The sequence below is a fragment of the Nomascus leucogenys genome, unplaced genomic scaffold (assembly GCF_006542625.1).
Source record: "Nomascus leucogenys isolate Asia unplaced genomic scaffold, Asia_NLE_v1 000466F_44916_qpd_obj, whole genome shotgun sequence".
Classification (NCBI taxonomy): Eukaryota; Metazoa; Chordata; class Mammalia; order Primates; family Hylobatidae; genus Nomascus; species Nomascus leucogenys.
The window spans coordinates 407-25,989 of record NW_022096149.1 but is presented as its reverse complement, the minus strand read 5'-3'; the positions used below and the strand labels follow the sequence as shown (position 1 = coordinate 25,989).

Below are 25,583 nucleotides of genomic sequence, written 5' to 3'. Positions count from 1 at the left end.
TTGCTGGGTGCAGTGGCTCATACCTGTAATTCTAGCACTTTGGGAGGCTGAGGTGGGTGGATTGCCGGAGGTCATGAGTTCAGACAAGCCTGGCCAACATTCTGAAACCCCATCTCTACAAAAATACAAAAAAATTAGTCAAACATGGTGGCACACTCCTATAGTCTCAGCTACTAGGGAGGCTGAGACAGGAGAATTTATTGAACCCATGAGGCGGAGGTTGCAGTGAGCTGAGATCTGCCACTGCACTCCAGCCTGAATGACAGAGCAAGACTGTCTCAAAAAAAAAAAAAAAAAAAAAATCTCAAACTTCACACATGAGGCAGTAGAAAAACTACATTTGCTGAGGAGTGCTTTACTTCCAACTATGTGGTCAATTTTGGAATAAGTGCAATGGGGTGCTGAGAAGAATGTATATTCTGTTGATTTGGGGTGGAGAGTTCTGTAGATGTCTATTAGGTCTGCTTGGTGCAGAGCTGAGTTCAATTCCTGGATATCTTTTAATCTTCTGTCTCGTAGATCTGTCTAATATTGACAGTGGGGTGTTAAAGTCTCCCATTATTATTGTGTGGGAGTCTAAGTCTCTTTGTAGGTCTCTAAGGATTTGCTTTATGAATCTGGGTGCTCCTGTATTGGGTGCATATATATTTAGGATAGTTAGCTCTTCTTGTTGAATTGATCCCTTTACCATTATGTAATGGCCTTCTTTGTCTTTTTTGATCTTTGTTGGTTTAAAGTCTGTTTTATCAGAGACTAGGATTGCAACCCCTACTTTATTTTGTTTTCCATTTGCTTGGTAAATCTTCCTCCATCGCTTTATTTTGAGCCTATGTGTATCTCTGCACATGAGATGGGTCTCCTGAATACAGCACACTGATGGGTCTTGACTCTTTATCCAATCTGCCAGTCTGTGTCTTTTAATTGGGGCATTTAGCCCATTTACATTTAAGGTTAATATTGTTATGTGTGAATTTGATCCTGTCATTATGATGTTAGCTGGTTATTTTGCATTGATGGTCTTTACAATTTGGCATGTTTTTGCAGTGGCTGGTACCGGTTGTTCCTTTCCATGTTTAGTGCTTCCTTCAGGAGCTCTTTTAGGGCAGGCCTGGTGATGACAAAATCTCTCAGCATTTGCTTGTCTGTAAAGGATTTGATTTCTCCTTCACTTATGAAGCTTAGTTTGGCTGGATATGAAATTTGGGTTGAAAATTCTTTTCTTTAAGAATATTGAATATTGGCCCCCACTCTCTTCTGGCTTGTAGGGTTTCTGCCAAGAGATCCACTGTTAGTCTGATGGGCTTCCCTTTGTGGGTAACCCGACCTTTCTCTCTGGCTGCCCTTAGCATTTTTTCCTTCATTTCAACCTTGGTGAATCTGACAATTATGTGTCTTGGGGTTGCTCTTCTGAGGAGTATCTTTGTGGTATTCTCCGTATTTCCTGAATTTGAATGTTGGCCTGCCTTGCTAGGTTGGGATGTTCTCCTGGTTAATATCCTGCAGAATGTTTTCCAACTTGGTTCCATTCTCCCCGTCACTTTCAGGTACAGCAGTCAAACGTAGATTTGGTCTTTTCACATAATTCCATATTTCTTGAGGCTTGTTCGTTTCTTTTTACTCTTTTTTCTCTAAACTTCTCTTCTTGTTTCATTTCATTAATTTGATCTTCAATCACTGATACCCTTTCTTCCACTTGATTGAATCGGCTACTGAAGCTTGTGCATGCTCACATAGTTCTAGTGCCATGGTTTTCAGCTCCATCTGGTTACTTAAGGTCTTCTCTACACTGTTTATTCTAGTTAGCCAATCACCTAATCTTTTGTTCAAGATTTTTAGCTTCCTTGAGATGGGTTGGAACATCCTCCTTTAGCTTGAGAAGTTGTTATTACTGACTTTCTGAAGCCTACTTCTGTCAAATTGTCAAAGCAACAATGGTGCTTGGAAAACTGGCTAGCCATATGTAGAAAGCTGGAACTGGATCCCTTCCTTACACCTTACACAAAAATTAATTCAAGATGGATTAAAGACGTAAATGTTAGACCTAAAACCATAAATCCCAGAAGAAAACCTAGGCAGTACCATTCAGGACATAGGCATGGGCAAGGACTTCATGTCTAAAACACCAAAAGCAATGGCAACAAAAGCCAAAATAGACAAATGGGATCTAATTATACAAAGAGTTTGTGCATGGGGAAAGAAACTACCATCAGAGTGTACAGGCAACCTACAGAATGGAAGAAAATTTTTGCAGTATACCCATCTGATAAAGGGCTAATATCCAGAATCTACAAAGAACTTAAATTCACAAGAAAGAAAAATCAAAACAACCCCATCAAAAAGTGGGCAAAGGATATGAGCAGACACTTTTCTAAACAAGACATTTATGCAGCCAACAGACACATGAAAAAATGCTCATCATCACTGGTCATCAGAGAAATGCAAATCAAAAGCACAGATACCATCTCACACCCGTTAGAATGGCCATCATTAAAAAGTCAGGAAACAGCAGGTACTGGAGAGGATGTGGAGAAATAGGAATGCTTTTACACTGTTGGTGAGACTGTAAACTAGTTCAACCATTGTGGAAGACAGTGTGGCAATTCCTCAAGGATCTAGAACGAGAAATACCATTTGACCCAGTGATCCCATTACTGGGTATATACCCAAAGATTATAAATCATGCTACTATAAAGACACATGCACATGTATGTTTATTGCGGCACTATTCACAATAGCAAAGACTTGGAACCCACCCAAATGTCCATCAATGATAGACTGGATTAAGAAATGTGGCACATATACACCATGGAATACTATGCAGCCACAAAAAAACGATGAGTTCATGTCCTTTGTAGAGACATGGATGAAACTGGAAACCATCATTCTGAGCAAACTGTCACAAGGACAAAAAACCAAACACCACATGTTCTCACTCGTAGGTGGGAACTGAACAATGAGAACACTTGGAGACAGGGTGGGGAACATCACACACGGGGGCTGTCATGGGGTTGGGGGATGGGGGAGGGATAGCATTAGGAGAAATACCTAATGTAAATGACGAATTAATGGGTGCAGCAACCAACACAGCACATGTATACATGTATAACAAACCTGCAGTTGTGCATATGCACCTAGAACTTAAAAGTATAATTTAAAAAAAAGAAAAACTAGGAAAACTAACCCAAAAGCTAGCAGAAGAAAATAAATTACTAAAATAAGAGCAGAACTGAATGAACTTGAAACTCAAAAATATATGCAAAGAATCAACCAAACCAAAACTTGGTTTTTTGAAAAGATAAACAAGATTGATAGACTACTAGCTAGACTAAGAAAGAAAAAAGGAGAGAATATACAAATAAGCACAATCAAAATCACTAAATGTGGCATTACAACTGATCCCACAGAAATATAAAAGATCCTAAGAGAAGTTTATGAAGACTTCTGTGCACAAGAACTAGAAAATTTAGAGAATGTGGATAAATTCCTGGAAGCACACAACCTCTCAAGATTGAATCAGGAAGAAATTGAATTCCTGAACAGATCAATATTGATTTCAAAAATTAAATAAGTAATAAAAAACCTACTAACAAAAGCCATGGGCCAAAAGGATTCACAGCCAAATTCTACCGGATATACAAAGAAGAGCTGTTAACAATTATACTGATTGTATTCCAAAAAATCAAGGAGGAAAGACTCCTCCATAACACACTCTTGGAAGCCAGCATCACTGTGATACCAAAAGCTGGAAGAGACACATTGAAAAAAGAAAACTATAGGCCAATATTCCTGATGAACATAGATGTAAAAATCCTTAATAAAATAGTAGAAAACTGAATCCAGTAGCACATCAAAATGCTAATTCACCATGATCAAGTAGGCTTCATTCCTGGGATGCAAGGCTGATTCAACACACACTAATTAATCAATGTGGTTCACTGCATATAAGGAATTAAAAACAAAAACTGTGATCATCTCAATAGATGTGATAAAAGCCTTCAATAATATCCAACATCCTTCATGATAAAAATCTCAACAGAGTCATCAGCAAAGGAACATACCTCAAAATAACAAGAGCCATCTATGACAGCCAACATCATACTGAATGGGCATAAGCTGGAACCATTTTCCTTGAGTACTAGAACAAAACATGGATGCCCACTCTGACCACTGCTATTCAAAATAGTATGAGAAGTCCTTTTCAGAGCAAGCAGACAAGAGAAAGAAACAAAAGGCATCCAAATATCAGAAGTCTTACTTCTGTCTTCACTGATGTTATGATTTTATGCTTAGAAAACCCTAGTTTTATTTTCATTTTTTTGAGGAACCTCCATAATGTTTCCTATATCACTGTACTAATTTACCTTCCTACCAGAAGTGTGCAAGGGTTCCCTTTTCTCTGCATCTTCTCCAAAACTTGTTATTGTTCATATTTCCTATAAGTCAATCTAACAGGCATGAGATTATATCTCATTCGGATTTTAATTTGCACTTCCTTTATAATTAATGACTTCAGGCATCAGTCTGTTTTTCAGTTCCTAGAAGCCGTTAGGTATTATTTCTTTTTTGCTCTTCCCCAAATCACCAGAAGATAGAAGTGGCCCTTGAAATAGACAAGAAAACACAATTTATGTTTCAGAGATAATCACAGAAAATGTAGTAAATATTATAGTCTATTCTTTTCAAGCTGGGTGAATTGTAGAAGTAACATTTTTTATAAACACCGCTGGGAAGATCTCTAAGCAACTGATCATAGAGTCATTTGAATTGTACTGGAAGTCCCACTTATTCTGAGAGAAGTAATTGCAGTACATATAGGTGCTATCCAAGGATTCCACTCTAGCATGAAGCTTCCTGCAGCTGCCACATACAAATAACACATCCTAGAATGCCAGTCAGGAAGCTTAAGGGGAAGCTTAAGGAAAGCTTGTTCCAAAGCTACCTATTCCATCCCAGAGCCTCTCATTTAGTATAATACTAGAATCTTATAGAAAATCAAATCCATCCAGTAGAATGTTTTATCTTTGATAACAAGAGGATCTGAAATGAGGAAAATATTTCCTCTATGTCTCCATTTTCTCATCTGTAAAAAAGGAGATAATACAGTTGTTGTAACATTTATGAGATAATATATTTAATGCATGTCAGAGCAGACCTTAGGACCTAGTGAGTCTTCAGTAAATCTTAGCTATTATTAATAAATTTAATTAGGATTATGTTAATATAGTTATGTATTTCTAATTTCATTAATCATGTTCACCAACTCTTCTTGTATTTGGCAGTAGAGAGTCAGTTTAAAACCCATCACTTTCAAGAGAGCACTTTTCCAAATTATGTTTTATTAATAATATTTCACCTTTCTTTGCAGGATGTTTCCCCAGCTTGATTCAGGAACATTTGACTTTTATTTATATATATATATATATATATATATATATATACCACACGTATGTGTACATATGTGCATACATACATATAGATGTTGTATACATATATGCATGTATACATGCATGTATACATGTATGTATACATATATTTGTATATGTACTTATATAGTACATATATACTTATATATGTATGTATATATATACACATATATATAGCATAGCATGCTTTTCTCTGCAGCTTTGAGCTGCTGGCAAGCTCACTGATAAATTTGATAGTATTAAAATGAAGTGTCACCTCCATTTCTGGGCATCTTGCCTATTCATACTGCCAACAGTGTCCAACAAAGTCATAGAAACTTGACTTTAGATTCAAGCTACGTATTAAAATGAAAATGACTATAATAACTCATTCTAGTTGTGTTCCTTGAATTCTTACTTTTGCACACTAGTATAACAATAATGAGATAGTCTACAATTGTTATTTTTAAAAGAGTTTTATTTGTTAATCATTTTACTGCATGTTTGCTGGTGATAGTGATGGGTGAGCCTTTTGAATATTTTCAATTTCCAAGTAGGGGATTCTCATAATTGAAAAATAAACAAAATCCTTTAATATATTAATATATATGTAAGAGCAAAATGAATATACTTAAACTATATATAGGCAACTATGGAGTTATTAAACAATAATGATTTAATAATGTTTAATACTATTATTTTTGTTTATGGTTTTTAATCAGTTAATATTTGCCTATATATTTATCAACATCATTGTTCTTTTTTTTGCATCATTAGTCTTGCAGGTAGGATGATTTTCATTTTCTCAAATGTTGCAGTATGAATACTATTCTATGACCTATATTTCATTACAGTAATTTTGTTTTTATTTGATTTAATCTACTGTTAGGCTCATCCATTGATTTCTTAATTTTATTTATTCAGATTTTTATTTGTGAATGCTCCATTAGTCAAATTTTGTATAATGTATTGTTCCATGGCAAAATTATCAATTTTGAACATAGTACATATGGTTAGTTTAAAACCTGTGTCTTACAACTATAATACCTGGGATCCCTGAGTGTCTATTTTTATTGCTTATTGTTCCTTTTAATTTGCATTAATCTTGACCAATAGTGGTGCTAATTTTCTCCATAAAATATTTGTTTCTTTGCTGGTAACTTCAGGATACACTAGCTCTATCATACCCATTACTTATGAGGAAACTAAGGAACAGAAAAGTCAAGTAACTTAGAATGTCATTCAGTAAGTGGAAGAGCAGTGGTAGTCTATTTCTTGCCCAGTGAAATGTATTTTCTTCTGTGTGAACTTCCTGTCTACCAAAGTGGGTAACTGCCATTCAAAATGGCCTCAGGTACTTATTTGTCAATCCAAGCAAGTGATACATCTGTGACTCTCATTGCTAACAATTAGACAATGTGGTGTGAGATATTTAATAAATTATAGACAGCAAGAATAGTGGTAATTTTTAACTTCATTAAAAGTCAGTATGCATCACAACCTTGTGCAATATTACTAGGAATTAGAGATTGCAGTATCTTATTTAAAGAACTGTGGGCTTTATCTTTAAAATGAAAATCCCTGCTTATTAAGCCAATGTGCAGGATTTGCCCTTCTAAGCATTAAAATACAAATACTGAGAAAATGTGTGTAAATTATTTTTGTATATACATGTGTGATAAACATTTGAAATCTATCTTGGAAACTATTATAGACCTTATTATCTCCAATTTATATCATGCAAAATTGAGCTCAATGAGTTTAGATAGCTTGCCATATTCACTCAGCTAGTAGGTGATGGGTTTAAATTCAATCTCTGTTCTGTTTCTCAAGATCTGATCTATTCATAATCTAATACTTCAGATTTGACAGTTGCAACATTAGATAATTATGTGTGTTTAAATGAGATACTGGAAATCTATGATAATATTTAACAAATCTTTTTTGACCAACAAGTGGTAGCCTAGTGAAGTGTATTATGGAGTTTCTTACTAAGTTGATTTTAATAGAGTTTAATTTAGTCGTTGAATTGAACACGTTTTTTTCCCCCATACTATAACATTTTGAGACTGTTTTTAATTTAAAGTCTTTTTCTCATAGGGATGTATATAAAATGCAGTTCTACTCATCAACCTCGCCACCCCCAAAGTTTTCCAGACAGAATGACTTTTCCAAATATAATAAGACCATTTATGATGTGCTGCTCCATTTGAGTGGAAAAATGCCACCTGGCATTAATTCAAGTCAATCTTTACCTGTAGATAGCCATGAAAAAAGGGTAATTCAACTCCATTTGCAACATTCCTCACTTCTGGACTTTCTCAAGTAAGTGCCTGGATGTGCTCATATAAGCACGTAACTCTGGCTTGGATAGTTAGATAAATGAGCAGATAGATAGACTTTGATATTATTTTCCTTTTTAACCAAATATATACACACACACACACACATATATATGTATGGTAATGTATATATATCTCACACATTTTGAAAAATATATAATGCTTAATAGCCAATAAGCATTTTATGATGTATTGGATTTTTAATCTAATGCAATCATTCTTATACTTTATCATGCATCAAAATCACTGAGAGGGTCTGTTAAAACAACAGTTTACTGACCCTTACCCATTGAGTTTTTCAGTTAATTTTCATTTATAACAAGTTTCAAGGTGATTCGGGTATTTCTGATCCATTACCTCATTTTGAAAATCCTGGCCTACAGCAAATATATAAATCCATTTAGCTAAAAAGGGATGAAACCAACAAGCTTTATTTCTCAGACTATTATTAGTATCATCTCAATTTATGGGTACTGTGGACTTTTAGTCTGCATATGTAAAGTCTTTTAATATTAAAATAGTAAGCAGGCGAAAGGAATTTTAAATGGTTGATGCAAAAGAAAGGAAAAATAATTGTCATAATATCTGTGTTCCTCTGCGAAGATTAAATGGCAAGTCGCCAAGAAATGGAAAAACAACGTACATTTACATTCTGAGAAGAGTACCGGTGAATTTACATTGCTTCTTTAGCCTGCGCTTGCAACATCCATGTACACTGAAACATCCCACATCCATAGGCAGTAATTTATTTAGCATTGAGTTGAACATATTATTACTCCCTCTTCCATGCTCCTATACAATTAAAATGGCATTTGTTACTTGTAATTATTTATGTAATATGGTTAATATATTTTTAGATATATTACTGTGATTTTCTCTTTTGCTTCTTTGTTTATGGAATCTGCTCCATAGTTGCTCAGAGATGTTCATCTGTCCTAGCAGGAATAGAGATGCAGGGCAAGAATACTCTTACAGCAGGAATACAAATTAAAGATTTGACATTCAGTTTTTTTATTTCCAAATCAGGAATTTTGAGTCCCTAGTGATACTATGTATTAAAACTTGGACATGTTACTTAAAATATTTTCTTTCAATACTTAGGCTCTCAATATCATGGTAATAAGGCAAGATTGGCTTGGTTCCTTGTGGATTACAAGGTAGCTAGAAGTTTCTAAATCGCTTAAAGTGACTGAATCAAGATCCAGACAGCTTGTCATGGCGGTTTCTGGGTTGGGATGTTAGAGGGACCCCACTGGAGAGGCAGAAGAGTGGCAGTTGTCTGGCCATGGTGCCACAATAGGAATGACAAATATATGAGGACTAGGGAGTGTCTGCGTCAGTTACAGGAGACCTCTTGGTCCTTGACGGGTGTAAGGGCAGAGACAGAAGATCCCCATCTCAGACATCAGCAGCATATGCCCACATGACACAGACATTTCAGGCCGAGAAGAGGCACAGCAAAAAAGAACAAGTATCCAGAAATGCAGTCACCGACCTTCACGTACAAATATAGGAGTCCCTCTCCCTATCTCGTGTAAGCCCAAATCCAGCATGGATGATCCTAATTCTGAGAGTTCTTATACAATGTGAGGAACCCTTCTATATAAAATAGCAAATGAAAAATATAAATATTAGATACATGGCTTTAGAAGGTAATCATGAAAGTTAAAAAACCTGAAGTTAAAACGGTATTTATTTGACAATGAGTCTACCTTTTCTCAGGTGCCATCTGGCATGGATAGGCGGGGGTGAAATTTTGACTGTTAATCACAAATAACAGAATTTCTGTAAAGAGATTCTTTGGATAGAAGACCTAAAGATACATGGAGGTGCAATTTTGCATTTTCTCTGTATCCTTCTGCACTCAATCTAGATGGGAGAATGAGAGCGGTTATATCGGTTAAGGAAATAACACAGCTGTGTGGAATTTTGTAAATCACTTTCAACTCCGCTGACTTATCCCTGAGTCAGTGAATCCCACAAATCTGTGAGCAACTTAAGGGCAGAAACCACATCTCATTCATCTGGAATTTCTAACACCCAGGATCACTGGGGAATGGGGCCGATGTTCATTACATATTTATTTTTTAACCTTTTCTTTCACAGATATTTACCTTTTGAATTTGTGCGGTATAAGGAATAAAACATGGAAATTGCATTGCAGGACATTTATATAAGAATGAAGAAAATGCTGTGAAATGTAAAAAGTGGTAAAAGAAAGGGTGAAAAATTTGCATTCCAGGAAGTAGAGTGTAACAAATGAGAGGGTCAAGTTGCAGCAAACAACGTAAATTTTTTTTTCTCAGAGTTCTGGATGCTAGAAGTCCAAGATCAAGGTATTGTCAGGGTTGGTTTCTTCCGAGGCTTTTCTATTTGCTGGCAGATAAACTCTTCTTGCTGTGTCCTCACGTGGTTTTTCCTCTGTGTGCCATTTCCCTGGTGTCTTTCTGTTCTGTGTATTCAAATTTCATCTTCTTATAAAGACACAAGCCAAACTGGATTTGGTACCACTCTAATTACATCATTTTACGTTAGTTACCTTTTTAAAGACCCTAACTCCAAATACAGTCACATTCTGAAGTACTGAAATTTAGGGTTTCAAGTTTCAACATATGAACTTTGTGGAGGGGTATAATTTAGACCATGGCAATACCATGTGTGTTATATTATGAAACAATATTCTGTAATTGGATGTTATATTTTATAATAAATTTTGTATGGATATATTTGCAGTAATATATTTCTTGTCATTTGTGTCTGGTATGGACTGAATTGTGACCCATCCCAAATTCATATGTTGAAATCCTAACCCCCAATGTGATTTTATTTGGAGATAAGGCCTTTAAGGATGTTATTAAGGTTAAATGTAGGGCCCTAATCCAATAGGATGGATGTCCTTTAAAGAAGAGGAAGAGATGCCAGATCTCTCTCTCTTCTCTCTCTCTCTCTCTTTCTTATTATACAGAAAATGTTATGTGAGTACACAGTGGGCAGATGGCCATCTACAAGCCAGGAAAAGAGGCCTCACCTAAAACCAAATTTTTGGCACCTTGATCTTGAACTTACAGCATCCAGAATGGTGAAAGAATAAATGCGTTGTTTGAGCCACTTATCCTGTGGTATTTTCTTACGGCAGCTTGAGCTTACCAATATCATATCTAACATCCTTTGATATAATTTCACTTGTTTATAGTTATTATTTTATGATATAATTAATTTTCATTGAAAATAATAAAATTTTTAAAAATTTGTAATTTGTGTAGTATAAAACTAAAACAGATGCAGAATATCAACATCTTCTGCCATACATTGTAACTAAGAAGTAGACCATCAGAAGAATATAAAGCTATTATAACTCTTATTTTTAAATTCCTGACTTTTTAATGATGGCCATTCTAACTGGTGTGAGATGGTGTCTCATTGTGGTTTTGATTTGCATTTCTCTGATGGCCAGTGATGATGAGCATTTTTTCATGTGTTTTTTGGCTGCATAAATGTCTTCTTTTGAGAAGTGTCTGTTCATGTCCTTTGCCCACTTTTTGATGGGGTTGTTTGTTTTTTTCTTGTAAATTTGTTTGAGTTCATTGTAGATTCTGGATATTAGCCCTTTGTCAGATGAGTAGGTTGCGAAAATTTTCTCCCATTTTGTGGGTTGCCTGTTCACTCTGATGGTAGTTTCTTTTGCTGTGCTCTTTAGTTTAATGAGATCCCATTTGTCAATTTTGGCTTTTGTTGCCATTGCTTTTGGTGTTTTAGACATGAAGTCCTTGCCCATGCCTATGTCCTGAATGGTATTGCCTAGGTTTTCTTCTAGGGTTTTTATGGTTTTAGGTCTAACATGTAAGTCTTTAATCCATCCATTGAGTTTTTAAATAAATAGTTAATTCACCAAAATAAATACACTTAGAAAAAGCAACTCACATCTCCTTATATGTAAATTTGGTTCCACTTGTGATTTTCACTTTTATCCTTAAAAATTTTATATCCTGGGCTGTGTGCGGTGAATCACGCATGTAATCCCAGCACTTTGGGAGGCTGAGGCGAGTGGATCACACAAGGTCAGGAGTTTGAGACCAGCCTGGCCAACATGGTGAAACCCCGTCTCTACTAAAAACACAGAAAATTAGCTGAGCCCTGTGGTGGGCGCCAGTAATCCCAGCTACTCGGGAGGCTGAGGCAGGAGAATCACTTGAACCTGGGAGGCAGAGGTTGCAGTGAGCCAAGATCGCACCACTGTACTCCAGCCTGGGCAACAAGAGCAAAACTCCATCTCAAAAAATAAAAAACCTGCACATTGTGCACATGTACCCTAAAACTTAAAGTACAATAAAAAAAATACATGTATTTCGACTCAACTTTGTGTTTCATCTGCTGTGTTTTGAAAATTATAAGAAAACTAGATTAAAGCATGAAACTAAAATTGCCAACAAAAAAATAAAAAAAGGAAAAAAGAAAATAAAAAATTAAAGTGCTATATCTTTCTCACTTATGCATGACCATTATAGTATCTTATTTAATGGAATTGCATCTAAGAATGAAAATATTTCAAAGAAACAATCCAAGAAGTAATCCTGGAAGGGTGCACTGAACTGGGTTGAAGGAACATGGCTTTTGAATCATGCAGATATAGGCTTATATTCCAACTCTTCTGTACTCCTGTGACCTTGCACAAGTTACTTCACCTGTTTTAGCTCTAAGTTCAATATGTAAAATTAAGGGTGATAATTCCATAACTAACTTGGTTGTTAGAAGAATTACATCAGGGAAATAACTAACGGATGCTAGGCTTAATATTGAAGTAGCAGAATAATCTGTACAACAAACCCCCATGATACAAGTTTGCCTATATAACAAACCTGCATATGTACTATTGAACTTAAAATTTAAATAAAAAAAGAATTAGAAATAATATAATGTGAATCACATGACGTATAGTAGATTGTTATTGTTATTGTTGTTAAATGAAATGAATTATGGCCTAAGGCTTTCACATGCTTAGATGTTTCCTTAAACTATTCCAATATAGTAACCACTAGTGACATACTGAAACTGATTCTTGTGATGTCACTATCACTGAAATGGAATATTTATTTTAAAAATCCATTTTATGAGTAATAAATGTCTTGTTGACATAAAAATGTCAGAAAGCCAGTATTTATCATTTATATCCTCATATTTATTAGATTGAATGGAAACTAAGTATTAATATTTAAATTTTAATAAGTTTATAATAGAAAGCACATAGTTTTTAATTTTACCACTTCCTACTTTTGGTCTTCAATAATTGATTCAATAAGGTAAGTGCTCTAATTCAGTAAGTCCAAAACGTGAATGCATTTTTTTTCGGAAAGTTAGTTTTACTCTGAAAATATAATAAATATTAACTGTGAGCAAAAGAAGGAGGCTTACATACTTAAGTCAATCCTGATTGTATGTATATAATGGAAATCAAACAACTTTGTGACAGCATCATTAAACTCTATGGAACTTGCAATCGTCGTGTTATTCTTGTAGAATTCTTTTTGGCACAGCTCCCAGTAGTGTTGACATTAACATGGGTCATTTGTGTTATGACATTTTATGATGTGAGGATGCAGGTATGGAAGAATAATTTTGATATTAAAGCCACGCCATTCAGATTTGTTTGCTCTTTATCTGCAAATACATGCCTATCAGGATATGTTGACTATGATAAAATGACTTAACATTTAGAAAGTGACAGTATGGTTAACAAAATTGGGTCATTAATTCAAGATATGTGCATATGTTTCATCATGGAAATACATGTATTCAAATGCAAAATAATCATAAATGTTATCAGCTTCTCCATTTAAATTTGATAATACAGTAGGTAAGAACTTTTGTACACGTGAAATATCTACTCTGCAATAAATGAACAACTTATGTTTAGGGATTAAGCTAGAATTTTTTAAGAAACAAATTTTTAGAGATTAAGTTTAGCATTTAATAACTAATTGCAGCTAATTATGTTTTGATCCACCCAATGTGAACTTGGAAAAAATATTCAAATAGAAAACCTAGTATGTAAAAGTTTAATCAAATCAATTAGGAAAGTCAGCTCTTTATAAAACTACTGACAAGATGTAAAATCTACTGATAAGACATAAAGGTAAATATTGTCTTATGCACTGATGAAGTTAGGCCTTGAGTAGATTCAAAATGAAAAGAATAAAACAAGTCTTCATAACAATCTCAGCCTTTAAAATGAAAAAAAATGCATTTTTCTTGTCCTCAATTTTACCTAGGGTTTACTCTCTGGTGGACACTTTGGAATACTCCAATAAATAACACGTAGGCTCCCTCCTCAAGAAGCTCCCATTTTAATGGTTCCCTGATATTTTCCTCCAGTTCTCAGTAACATTTGATAGAAGTGACCATGTACATACTGAAATTCTGTCTTGGCTTTGGGCACAAGAAAATATTCCAGTTTCTTCATATGTCTCTGAGTTGTAAGTTTTGTTTTACTCTAGAGGATTTCAACTTAGTGGAGACATCATCTCATTGCATTTCTACATAGGCTGTAGGTTGGCTAATCTTGCTGAGGAGTGGTGTTACGTAAAATTAGATCTTATTTAAATCTATACCAATTTGACTGTAATGAAGATTCACAGAAGTACTGTGCATGAGGACAGGAATTGTGTGAAAATCAAAAAGAAAGGTTTCTGTTTTATTTCCCAACAAAGGAACTTTATGTAGGCAGTATGATTTCTACTACTAACTTAGACTGACCCAGGGCCATGTCAGACTTAACTCTAGAACAGTGGACACTGCCTCCACCCAAGACCACCCAAGAAGAGTTCCCTTCCTCACTTCTATTTTCTCAGTCATCTGCACCATCTTCAAGGTTTGAGTTTTCAGAATTATCTTAAGCCTCCATTTTCCTTTTTCTTTTTCCAACTTCTCTGTAATCACAAGACTGCAAATTCTGAGGGTATTTCCAGAATTGAGAACTAGATGTAGGATTCTTTCCTATTAAATGTTTATTGGTGAGTGGTGTTCTAGGTTCACTAACTGAGTTAGACCTGAATATCTGAATCTCCATTAGGAAATATTTGCCACAAAGTACTAGATTTCTACACAGTGGCTTTGATGGTGATGGACTTTCATATGAAGAGTTTGGATAAAATTATTTCAATGAATTTTACAATGAAAGAAGTATATATGAAAACATAAATGTGGTAAATTATATGCATATAAATATGTACATACATAGGCTTTTAAATGTATTAAATGATATAAATAAATATTTACTGCTTCAAATATGCTACCTCCAGAATACATAACCAGAGTCTACAATTTTTGGATATTCTCTTTAGAATAAATAGATAATGAATTACCTTACACAAGCTTTCTATTTAGGCATTTGTGGTTATAGGTACTCAATAAACATTGGATGACTAGTGATCTCTCTGTTAGAGATTTTATTGTATTCAAACATTTCCAGATATTTTATTCAATTTTATAATATTGTAACAGGAATAAAATAATTACTGCATTGACTACAAATCCAATTCATAAAACTCTTTATGTTTTGTTACCATGTAGGGATTGATGTAGCTGATTATAGGTCTAAGTTCTTTCTCATTTATCAAGTTCTCTAAAGAAAATATCACAGGCACATTTTAGAATTAAGGGAGGTTTTAAAAGTTAACTATATAACTTTAATTTTTTTTTTTACATTTTATTTTAAATTTTGGGGGTATGTAGTATATGCATGAGATATTTTGATACAGGCATGCAATGCATAATAGTCTCATCACGGAAGATAGGGTATTAATCCCCTTATCCTTTGTGTTACAAATAATCTATGTATACCATCATTATTTTAAAATGAAAAATTAAATTATTATTGACCAGAGTCACTCTGTTGTGCTATCCAATATTACACTTTATTCATTAATTATAATGATTTTTCATATCCATTAATTATCCCCACTTCCCCCTCACCCCCTGACTACCCTTCCCAGCCTGTGGTAACTATCCTTCGATTCTCTATCTCCATGTCTTCAATTGTTTCGATTTTTAGATCCCACAAATAATTGAGAACATCTGACTCTGGTCTTTCTGTGCCTGGCTTATTTCACTTAATATAATTGCCTCCAGGTCAATACATATTCTTGCAATTGACTGAATCTTTTTCTTTTTGATGGCTGAATAGTACTCCATTGTGTATTTGTATGACATTTTCTTTATTCAGCTTTTGATGGACCTATGGTAGCTTCCAAATCTTGGCTATTGTGAACAAACCTGCACAAATGTGGGAGTGAAGATATCTCTTCAAAATATTGATTTCCTTTCTTTTGGCTACATACCCAGCAAGGGGATTGCTGGATTTTGAGGTAGTTCTGTTTTTGGTTTTCTGAGGAAACTCCAAACTTTTCTCTGGAATGGTTGTACTAATTTACATTACCACCACAGTGTGCAAAGCCTCCCTTTTCTCTATATCCTCAGCAGCATTTGTTACTGCCTGTCTTTTGGATAAATGTCATTTTAACTGGGATGAGATGATATCTCTTTATACTTTTGATTTGCATTTATCTGATGATCAATGATGTTAAGTATATTTTCTTGTGGCCATTTGCCATTTCTATGTTTTCTTTTGATAAATGCCTATTCAAATATTTTGCCCATTAAAAAATGAAATGAGATAAATAGAAAAATACAAAAATGAAAAAATGAAACAAAAAATGGTGTGAGTTGATTGAAGGTAAAAAAAGAAACAAAATAAAAATAAAAATTTTAAAAAGAAGCAAATATTATGCCCATTTTAAAATTGGATTTTTAGATATTTTTCTACAGAGTTGTTTGAGCGCCTTATATATTCTGGTTATTAACCCTTGACAGATGGGTGGTATGCAAACATTTTGTCCCATTATAGGATTTGTCTATTTTCTTTGTTGATTGTTTCCTTTCCTGTGCAGAAGCCATGTATTCATTTATGCTTTAATTGCCTGTTCTTGTGGGATATTATTTAAGAAATCTTTGCCCAGACCTGTATCATTCAGAGTTTCCTTGAAGTTTTCTTGTAGTAGTTTCATAGTTTGAGGATATGGCTTTAAGCCTTTATTATATTTTGATTTTATTTTTGTATATGGTGGGAGACAGATGTCTAGTTTCATTCTTCTGCATATGGATATGCAGTTTTCCCAGTACCATTTATTGACAATACTGTCCTTTCCCCAGTGTATGTTCCTGGCACCTTTGTTGAAAATGAGTTCGTTGTAGGCGTGTGCATTTGATTTTGGTTTCTGTATTCTGTTCCATTGGTCAATGTGTATGTTTTTAGACCAGTAACATGCTGTTTTCGTTACTATGGCTCTGTAGTATAATTTGAAATCAGGTGAAGTGATTCCTCCAGTTTTGTTTTTTTTGTTTAAGATAGCTTTGGCTATTCTGGGTCTTTCGTGGTTCCATATAAATGTAAGGATTGTGTTTCTCTTTCTGTGTGGAATATCATTTGTATTTTGACAGAAATTGCATTGAATCTGTAAATTGCTTTGGGTAGCATAGACATCTTAATAATACTGATAATTCCAATTCATGAACATGGAATAGCTCTCCATTTTTTGATGTCCTCTTCAACATATTTCATCAGTGATTTATGGCTTTCTTTATAGAGATCTTTTACTTCTTTGGTTAAGTTAATTCCTTGGTACTTAATTTTATTTGTGGCTATTGTAAATGGGACTCCTGTTTTAAAATTTCTTGTTTTAGTTTTTTCACTGTTAGCATATAAAAATGCTATTGAATTTTGTATGTTGATATTGTACCCTGCAACTTTACTGAATTTATTTATTATTTCTAATAGGTTTTTTTGTGGAGTCTTTAGGTTTTTCTAAATATAAGATCATATCATTTGCAAACAAGGATAATTTGACCTTTTTATTCTAATTTGTATGCTCATTATTTTTTATCTTGTCTAATTGCTCTAGCTGGGACTTCCTGTACTATGTTCAGTGACAGTGATGAAAGTGGGCATCCTTGTTGGTTGCAGATTTTACAGGAAAGGCTTTTAGTTTTTCCCCATTCAGTATGATACTAGCTGTGGGTCTGTCATACATGGATTTTATTCTTTTGAGGTATATTCCTTCTATATCCAGTTTTTTGAGAGTATTTTATCTTAAAATGATGTTAAATTTTATCAAATACTTTTTCACTATTGGTTGAAATTATCATGATTTTTGTCCTTTATTCTGTTGATGATGTGTTCCACTTGATTGATTGTATTATGTACATTGCATACATTAAACCATTCTTGCCTCACGGGGATAAATCTCACCTGGTCATGATTAATGATCTTTTTACTGTATTGCTGAATTTGGTTTGCTAATATTTTGTTGAGGATTTCTGCATCAATATTCATCAGGGATATTGGACTGTAGCATTCCTTTTTTATATTTCTTTGGTTTTGGCATTAGGGTAATAGTGGCCTCATATAATGATTTTGGAAGCATTCCCTCCTCCTCTATTTTATAAAATAGTTTGAGTAGGGTTGGTATTAGTTCTTCTTTAAATATTTGGTAGAATTCAGCAGTAAAGCCATTTGGTCCTGGGCTTTTTTTATTGGGTGACTCTTTCTTACGGTTGTGATCTTGTTATTTGTTATTGGTCTGTTCAGGTTTTGGATTTCTTCCTGTTACAGTCTTGGTCAGTTGTACGTGTCTAGGACTTTGTTCATTTCTTCTAGATTTTCCAATTTATTGGTCATAGTAGCTACTTGTGATCATTTGAATTTCTGCAGTATCAGTTGTAATGCCTTCTTTATCACCTCTGATTTTATTTATTGTATCTTCTTCCTTTTTATCTTAGTCTGGCTAAAGGTTTGTCAACTTTGTTTATCTTGTCAAAAAAGCAACCTTTGTTTTATTGATTTATTTATTTCAATTTCATGTATTTCTGCTCTGATGTTGATCATTTCTTTCCTTCTATTACTTTGGTATTTCGCTTGCTCTTGCTTTTCTCCTTCCTTAAGATGGAACAGTAGGTTGTTAGTGTGAAGATTTTCTTCTTTTTGAAGTATGTACTTACAGCTATAAACTACCCTCTTAGTACTGCTTGTGGTATATTTGATAGGTTTTGATGTGTTGTGTTTCCAATATCATTTATCTCAAGAATTTTTTCAGTTTCCTTAATTTATTCATTGAACCACTGGTCATTCAGGAGCACATTTTTAAGCTTTCGCATATTTGTATAGTTTCCAAATACCTCTTCTTATTAATTTCTTGTTTTATTCCATTGTAGTCAGAAGATCCTTGATATAATTTTAAATTTTGAATGTTTTAAGACTTGTTTTGTGACCTAACATATGGTCTGTCCTTCAGAATGATCCATGTGCTGAGGAAAACAATAGGTATTCCATAGCCATTAGATGAAAACTTTTGGAAATATCTATTAGATCCATTAGTTCTATAGTGCAGATGAAGTCTGATGTTTCTTCATTTTCTGTTTGGAATATCTGTCAAATGCTGAAAGTGGGGTTGAACTCTCTAGCTATTATTATCTATTGGCCTATCTCACTCTTTACTTCTAATATTTGCTTTATATATCTGGGTGTTACAGTGTTTGGTGCAAATGTATCTACAATTGTTATATCCTCTTGCTTAATTGACCTTTTATCATTATATAATGACCTTCTTTGTCTCTTCTTATAGTTTTTGTATTGAAATCTACTTTTTTTGATACAAGTATGGCTACTCCTGCTTTTATTTTTTATTTCCGTTAGCATGGGATATCTTTTTCCATCCGTGTATGTTCAGTCTATGTGCATCTTGACAGGTGAAGTGTGTTTCTTGTGGCAACAGATCATGAGAACTTTTTTCATCCATTCAACCACTCTATATATTTTGATTTAATACTTTAGTCCGTTTACATTCAATGCTATTATTGATAAGTAAGGATTTACTTCTGCCTTTTTAAAATTTCTTTTCTCATTGTTTTCTCTTCTTTCTTTTCTTCCTGTTTAACTTTAATGAGATGATTTTCTCTGGTAATGTGATTTTGCTTCTTGCTTTTTATTTTCTGTGTATCTGTCATATGTTTTGTGGTTTGCAGTTACCATGAGGCTTGCGAATAGTATCTTATAACCCCTTATTTTAAGCTGATAACAACTTAACGCAGTTTGCATAAACAAGCAAACAAAAAAGAAACAAGTGTAAAGAAAACTAATAAAGACTCTACACCTTAACTTCAACCCCTTGCTTTTTAACTTTTGTTGTTTCTATTTATATCATATTGTACTCTATGGCTTTGTAGTTATTATTTTTGATTGGTCGATTATTTAGTCGTTCTATTTAAGATAAGAGTAGTTTACACACCACAGTTACAGTGTTGTAATAATCTGTGGGTTTTTCGTGTACTTACTATTGCCTTTGAGTTTTGTACCTTCAGATAATTACTTATGGCTTATTATTGTCCATTTCCTTCTGTTTGAAGTATTCCTGTTGGCATGTCTTGTGTTGATGAAATCTCTCAACTACTGTTAGGGGTCTAGTAAAGTCTTTATTACTTTTTCATATTTGAAGGATAATTTTACTAGATATTCTGTTTTAGTGTAAAAGTGTTTTTTGTTTTGTTTTTTTCTTCAGCACTTTAAATATGTCATACTACTCTCTCCTGGCCTGTAATGTTTCCACTAAAAAGCCTACTGCCAGACATATTGGAGGTCCATTATATGTTATTTATTTCTTTTCTGTTACTGCCTTTAGGATCATTTCTTAAAATTTTTTATCTTTGCGAGATTAGTTATTTAATGTGTTGAGGCAGCCTGCTTTGGGAGTTTTATTATTAAATGCCTTGAGGTAGTCTTCTGTGGGTTAACTCTACTTGATGTTCTAAAATTCATTCAGATATTGGATATTTGGATATTGATTTGGGATATTGATATATTTCTCTAGGTTTGGGAAGTTCTCTGCTATTATCTTTTGAATAAACTCATTTCCCCCAGCTCTTTCTCTACCTCCTCTGTAAGGCCAGTAACTCTTAGGTTTGCCCTTTTGGGGCCATCCTCTAGATCATGTAGGTGTGCTTCATTGTTTTTATTCTTTCTTTTTTTGTGTCCTCTATCTATTTTTAAATAGCCTGTCTTCAAGCTCACTTTTTCTTCTGCTTAATCAATTCTGCTACTAAAAGACTGATCCATTCTTTAGTATGCCAATTGCATTTTTCAACTCCAGAATTCCTACTTGATTTTTTAAAATTATTTTAATCTCTTTGTTAAACTTATCTGATAGAATTCTGAATTCCTTCTCCACGTTATGTTGAATTTCTTTGAGTTTCCTCAACACAGCTATTTTGAATTCTCTCTCTGAAAGGTCACATGTCTCTGTTTTTCCAGGAATGGTCCTTGGTGCCCTATTTAGTTTATTTGGTGAGCTCATGTTTTCCTGTATCAACTTGATTCTTGGAAATGTGTATCTGTATATGGGCATTGAAGAGTTACAATTAGCAGGTGGCAAAGTCAGCCAGGCCTATATCTTTCCTTTATGGCTTAGAGTTCCCCCAGACCCCAGGTGGGTCCAGAGGTGCTGTTCAGAGCAAAGGACTGGAGTTTAAAAAAAACTAGAATTCCACCTGGTGTTATACTGTACTGTGGCTGAGCTGGCACTCAAACCATAGGAAACTTTCTTTTCACTTTTCCGTCCCCTTTCCAAAGGCAGAGAAGCTTCACCCAGGAGCCATTGCCACCTCTGGCTAATTATATAACTTTTAAATTTGAAAAGTAAAATCTAGCATATATACAAATGTGACTTGAAATATTTAATTGATGGTCAATGCAAATCATATATAGAACATGTATATTATAATTTGAGTTTTTCTTTTTTAATTTTAGTGCTCAAGGAGGATGTATTTCACATGTCCTGCCAGAATTTTTGCTTGAACCAGAAGATTATAAGAGGTGGATTGAAATTATGGTAAGAAAATATAATTTCTTGGAACAAACCACACAGTTATTATTGTATGTACTGGTATTTGGCTTATGTTAGAATATTCTATGTCAGAGTCCTTGAGTTTTATATACAAAATACTATTAGGATAATAATTTTTGGATAACCCATATGTTTTTGTACATTTGTCAAAAAATCTCTATGGAGTTCCTATGCAAAAATGATTACATGACTTTCTTAAATGTATAAATAATTACTACTTCGGAGAATTTATAAATGAAGACTAAGGTGGGGTTATGTAAATTTTATTCTTAAACTTTTAGAATATATATTTTCCAAATAAAATACTGGTTTTATTTCACCACCATGTGCCACTTTTCTTTTTCATTTTCAGGGCAAAATAGAAATGAAACAAGAAATATATAGTTTTGTCATAATACATAGTTTACTTTCTGGTAACCTATTGAGAGGGGAGTGGTCTTTGAGGAGTCTGCAGGCTTTGAGGCAACTATGGTTGTAGGACTCTCACTGTGCTTGCCATGTGACATGAGTGGAGAACCAGGTGCCTGCCTGTTCTTTGGCAGTATGCTGAGGTCCTGTTGCCTTATCCAAAGGGTGTGATTCTTTCTTGGCTCAGCAATCAGAAGAACTTCATATCTTGTTTGGCCACCTATTCTACAGAGTGATCTAGTAGGTGCATTGAATGAATAAATCTACGATCTAAATAAGAGACTGCGTGCTCCTTAAAGTTACCTGTGTTGATATCTTCTGTTATTGGCACATGGCAAATTAGAGCTCTTGATTAAAGTATAGAAAAGGCATCCACTTGTTTTGAAAAAAAAAAAAACTCATATGCTAAATTTGCCTTAAATTTTAATTAATGTTGTACTATTTTATTTCTTAAAGTCTTCCACTAATACAATGCCTGTGAGTTCCTGTACACCTAAGAAAAAATGTTCTATTGTTATAGAAATGTCTAAATTTGAAGCCTGGAGTAAACGGGCATGGACAGATGTATTTCTACAGATATACAAGGTAACATTTCCGCTATTGTTTGCTGCTTCTCTGTTGATTAATATAAATCATATATTAATTAAAGTATAGACAATGCTGCTATGAAAGATTCAAAAACACAGTGCCTTAAATGACAGATTTTTTTTTTATTGCTTTCTCATGGAACTGCTGAGATGTGAGAGGGTCAAAGCTTCTGGAGTATCTCTTTCCTCCTCAGTACTAGGCTTTCATGTAAGGGTCTGATTTCTCTGAAGGAAGAATTGCAGGTAAAGGAGTACTGGAGGCAAGGAGTTACCTTTTAAGGATGTGACCTGAAAAATATGTCTTTTTCATTTCAGATTTCATTAGGCAGAATTCAGTCATATAGTCACATCTAGCTGCAAAAAAAGTTGAGAAATACACTCTCTAGAATGAGTAGCTACAGGAATATTATAGTACTAAAAGGGAGAATTAAAGAATGAGTACTGGTGAAAATTACTGTCTCCACATCTAATAAACAGTAGTCTCTTGCTATAAAACTACATTCACTAAGATTCATACAGCTATAGGCAAAAGCAGGTTTTTATGAGATTCTCAAACTTACTTCCTGCCAAATTGCATTTGTGGGTAGATTAACATAGCATAAATTATGCCTGTATACTCTATACCCCTATTGCATAAACAAGTCCTGGTTTCAGTCCTTGAATAATTCCCTAGGTTTTCAAATATAGCACTATAGGTCTTGTCCACTAGGACCAATGGAGGCTTATGTCTTCACACTTTGCAACCCCAGACGGGTGAGCTGTAAGACTGAGAGTTAGAACAAGGGAGGAATTGAATAGAATCAGGAATTAGCGACTCAAAGGAAAGGGCAAAATTGAGAGCTGAATAATGAGTAGTATGTGTAAGACTCTGTCAATATTTTAATATTAAATCCTCACAACTGAAATCCTCAATTTAGCCATGAAGAAACTGAGGCTCACAGGCACACATACTTTCTTTCAAGATCACATGAATTTGACCATATGCAACAATTTGATGCAGGTAATGCTTATTTCTTCCTTGTTGTTCTCTACTGGGGCCCAGGAGTCCAGGGCCCTCATGCTGCCCCTTGGCAGTCTGAAGTCTCCTTTGGAGTCAGCCACCCAGATCACCTTCTGGGGAGTTCCTTCTTCTGCATGATTCCTGACTTGCTCCTCCTGTCCTCCTCTTTTTCACCATCAACCTGAACTATCTTTCTTGCTGAATGTAAGAAGAGAATTCTTGTGTGAAAATTCATTTCATTGGTGACTGGTTGTTAATGCTGGAAATATGATCCTTTGCACTGTTAGTCATATAGGGCCTACTCTTCTTCACCAGAAGCATGGTCTTGGGTTTGGTTTGATAATCAAAACTGTGAAATACAGTAGATTTTACATGGCAACATGTTAACTTAGTTTTAAGGAAGTACAAAAGATAGTTATAACACAGAATGCACACCAACACCAAAGCCAAGAGCTGTGACTCAAAGCATAGCTTCCAGTGTCCCACTCACTTGTCACTCATGTCAGAAGTGGTTACAAGAAGTGGAATATGGTGGGCAAGGGCCATTTCAATACAGGACAGCCTTCAAGTCTGAGAAATCTTTTCAGTTTTCTAGTCATGCAGCACCCTCAGAGTAATGAGCAATTTCTCATTACTCAGTACAAAACACTGACAGTGAGGTATGAATGCTTCATCTGGTACACTATCCTCATCTGGATTCTCAAGTAACGGGGATGTCCTATAAATGTATTGCTATACATTTCTTTAGTTAAGGGGGTTTAAGGAGACTCCAAATAAGTGTTAAACCATCAGGCATCTCTAAATCTAAAGGAAAGATCATACATAAACTGGCAATTGATTCTTTTCTTTGGGTCAACATAAGCCTAGTCAAGATGATTCTTTCAGACAAATCCAAATATCTCATTAGTCTCAAAAATCCAGAGATTTTCATGGGACAAGTAAAAATGAAAATTATGTTTTCTAAGCCAATTGGTTAAAAGAACACATAATTTAAAAAGTTGTCATTAATAAACCATAAGCCAAATATAATAGCAAAGTTCATGTGAACCTGAAAGTGGCATATGATGGGGGGGATAGCGCTCAATATATGCAATGTATACTATTAGTAGTAGTTTTGTCATTGTTGTTTTGAAGTCTTTTTAAATGTCCCATAGTGACATACTGGAAATAGCACAGGACTATGTTCTATTTTGTGGCCAATATATTGACTTTAAAGGGTGCTATTACAGTTCTTGAATCAAATCTTTAACAAAAATGAAAGATAATTCAAAACAATGTTTTCTGGGGGCATGAAAGAAATTCCTGAGTGTGGATCACGAAATATCATTTACCCAAATTTCATCTTAGCTGGCACGGCTCACAGCACATTCTTGCCTCTGTAATTCTGACTCCGTTCCTTCAACTCATGCTTGGTGTGGTTTGCATGTTAACGGATAAATAGTAACACTTATTGCCCAGGTGTATTTGGATTTGCAAGTGATGGAGTCTTGTACTTTGTGTACATTTTAATTCTTCACTTTATTTTTCTAGCAATTTATTTTCAGAGTATTTTACAAAACTATCATTCTGTGCTAAGAAAAATTAATAAGTTTTTTTACCACCGACAATTTCAGAAACACTGCTGTAGAATTAAGCACTCAGTGTAATGGCTCTTCCAATACTAAAGTTACAACCATGCTCCATGTGGGTCCATCATTAAATCTGTATTCTTAGTCAAGGGTCACTTGGAGATCTTGTCTTTGCAGAGTAGAAGTGACAGATGACAGATGAATCCTGAGCCAGTTCAGGTCATTAGTCCCAGACATATATCTCATCAGCTGTACTCAAGTAATTTATCATTTGGTATTTCCCAGAAAGAAACAGATATTGATGGGGGTCCTTTTCAAGGCTTTAAATTG

The 25,583-nt window shown here is 34.4% G+C and overlaps 1 protein-coding gene across 1 annotated transcript in view; it reads left to right on the top strand.

The window, feature by feature from the left end:
- The window catches only part of LOC115833833 (cilia- and flagella-associated protein 47-like), a gene marked incomplete at its 3' end in the record, with an annotated part of 35,735 nt that extends 13,052 nt beyond the window's left edge, over positions 1 to 22,683 (top strand). Inside the window, exons 5-7 of the mRNA XM_030808651.1 lie at positions 7,503 to 7,727; positions 21,594 to 21,675; positions 22,555 to 22,683. Coding sequence (XP_030664511.1) covers positions 7,503 to 7,727; positions 21,594 to 21,675; positions 22,555 to 22,683 — 436 coding nt within the window. The remainder of the gene's footprint in view (positions 1 to 7,502; positions 7,728 to 21,593; positions 21,676 to 22,554) is intronic.
- Positions 22,684 to 25,583: the final 2,900 nt, after the last annotated feature.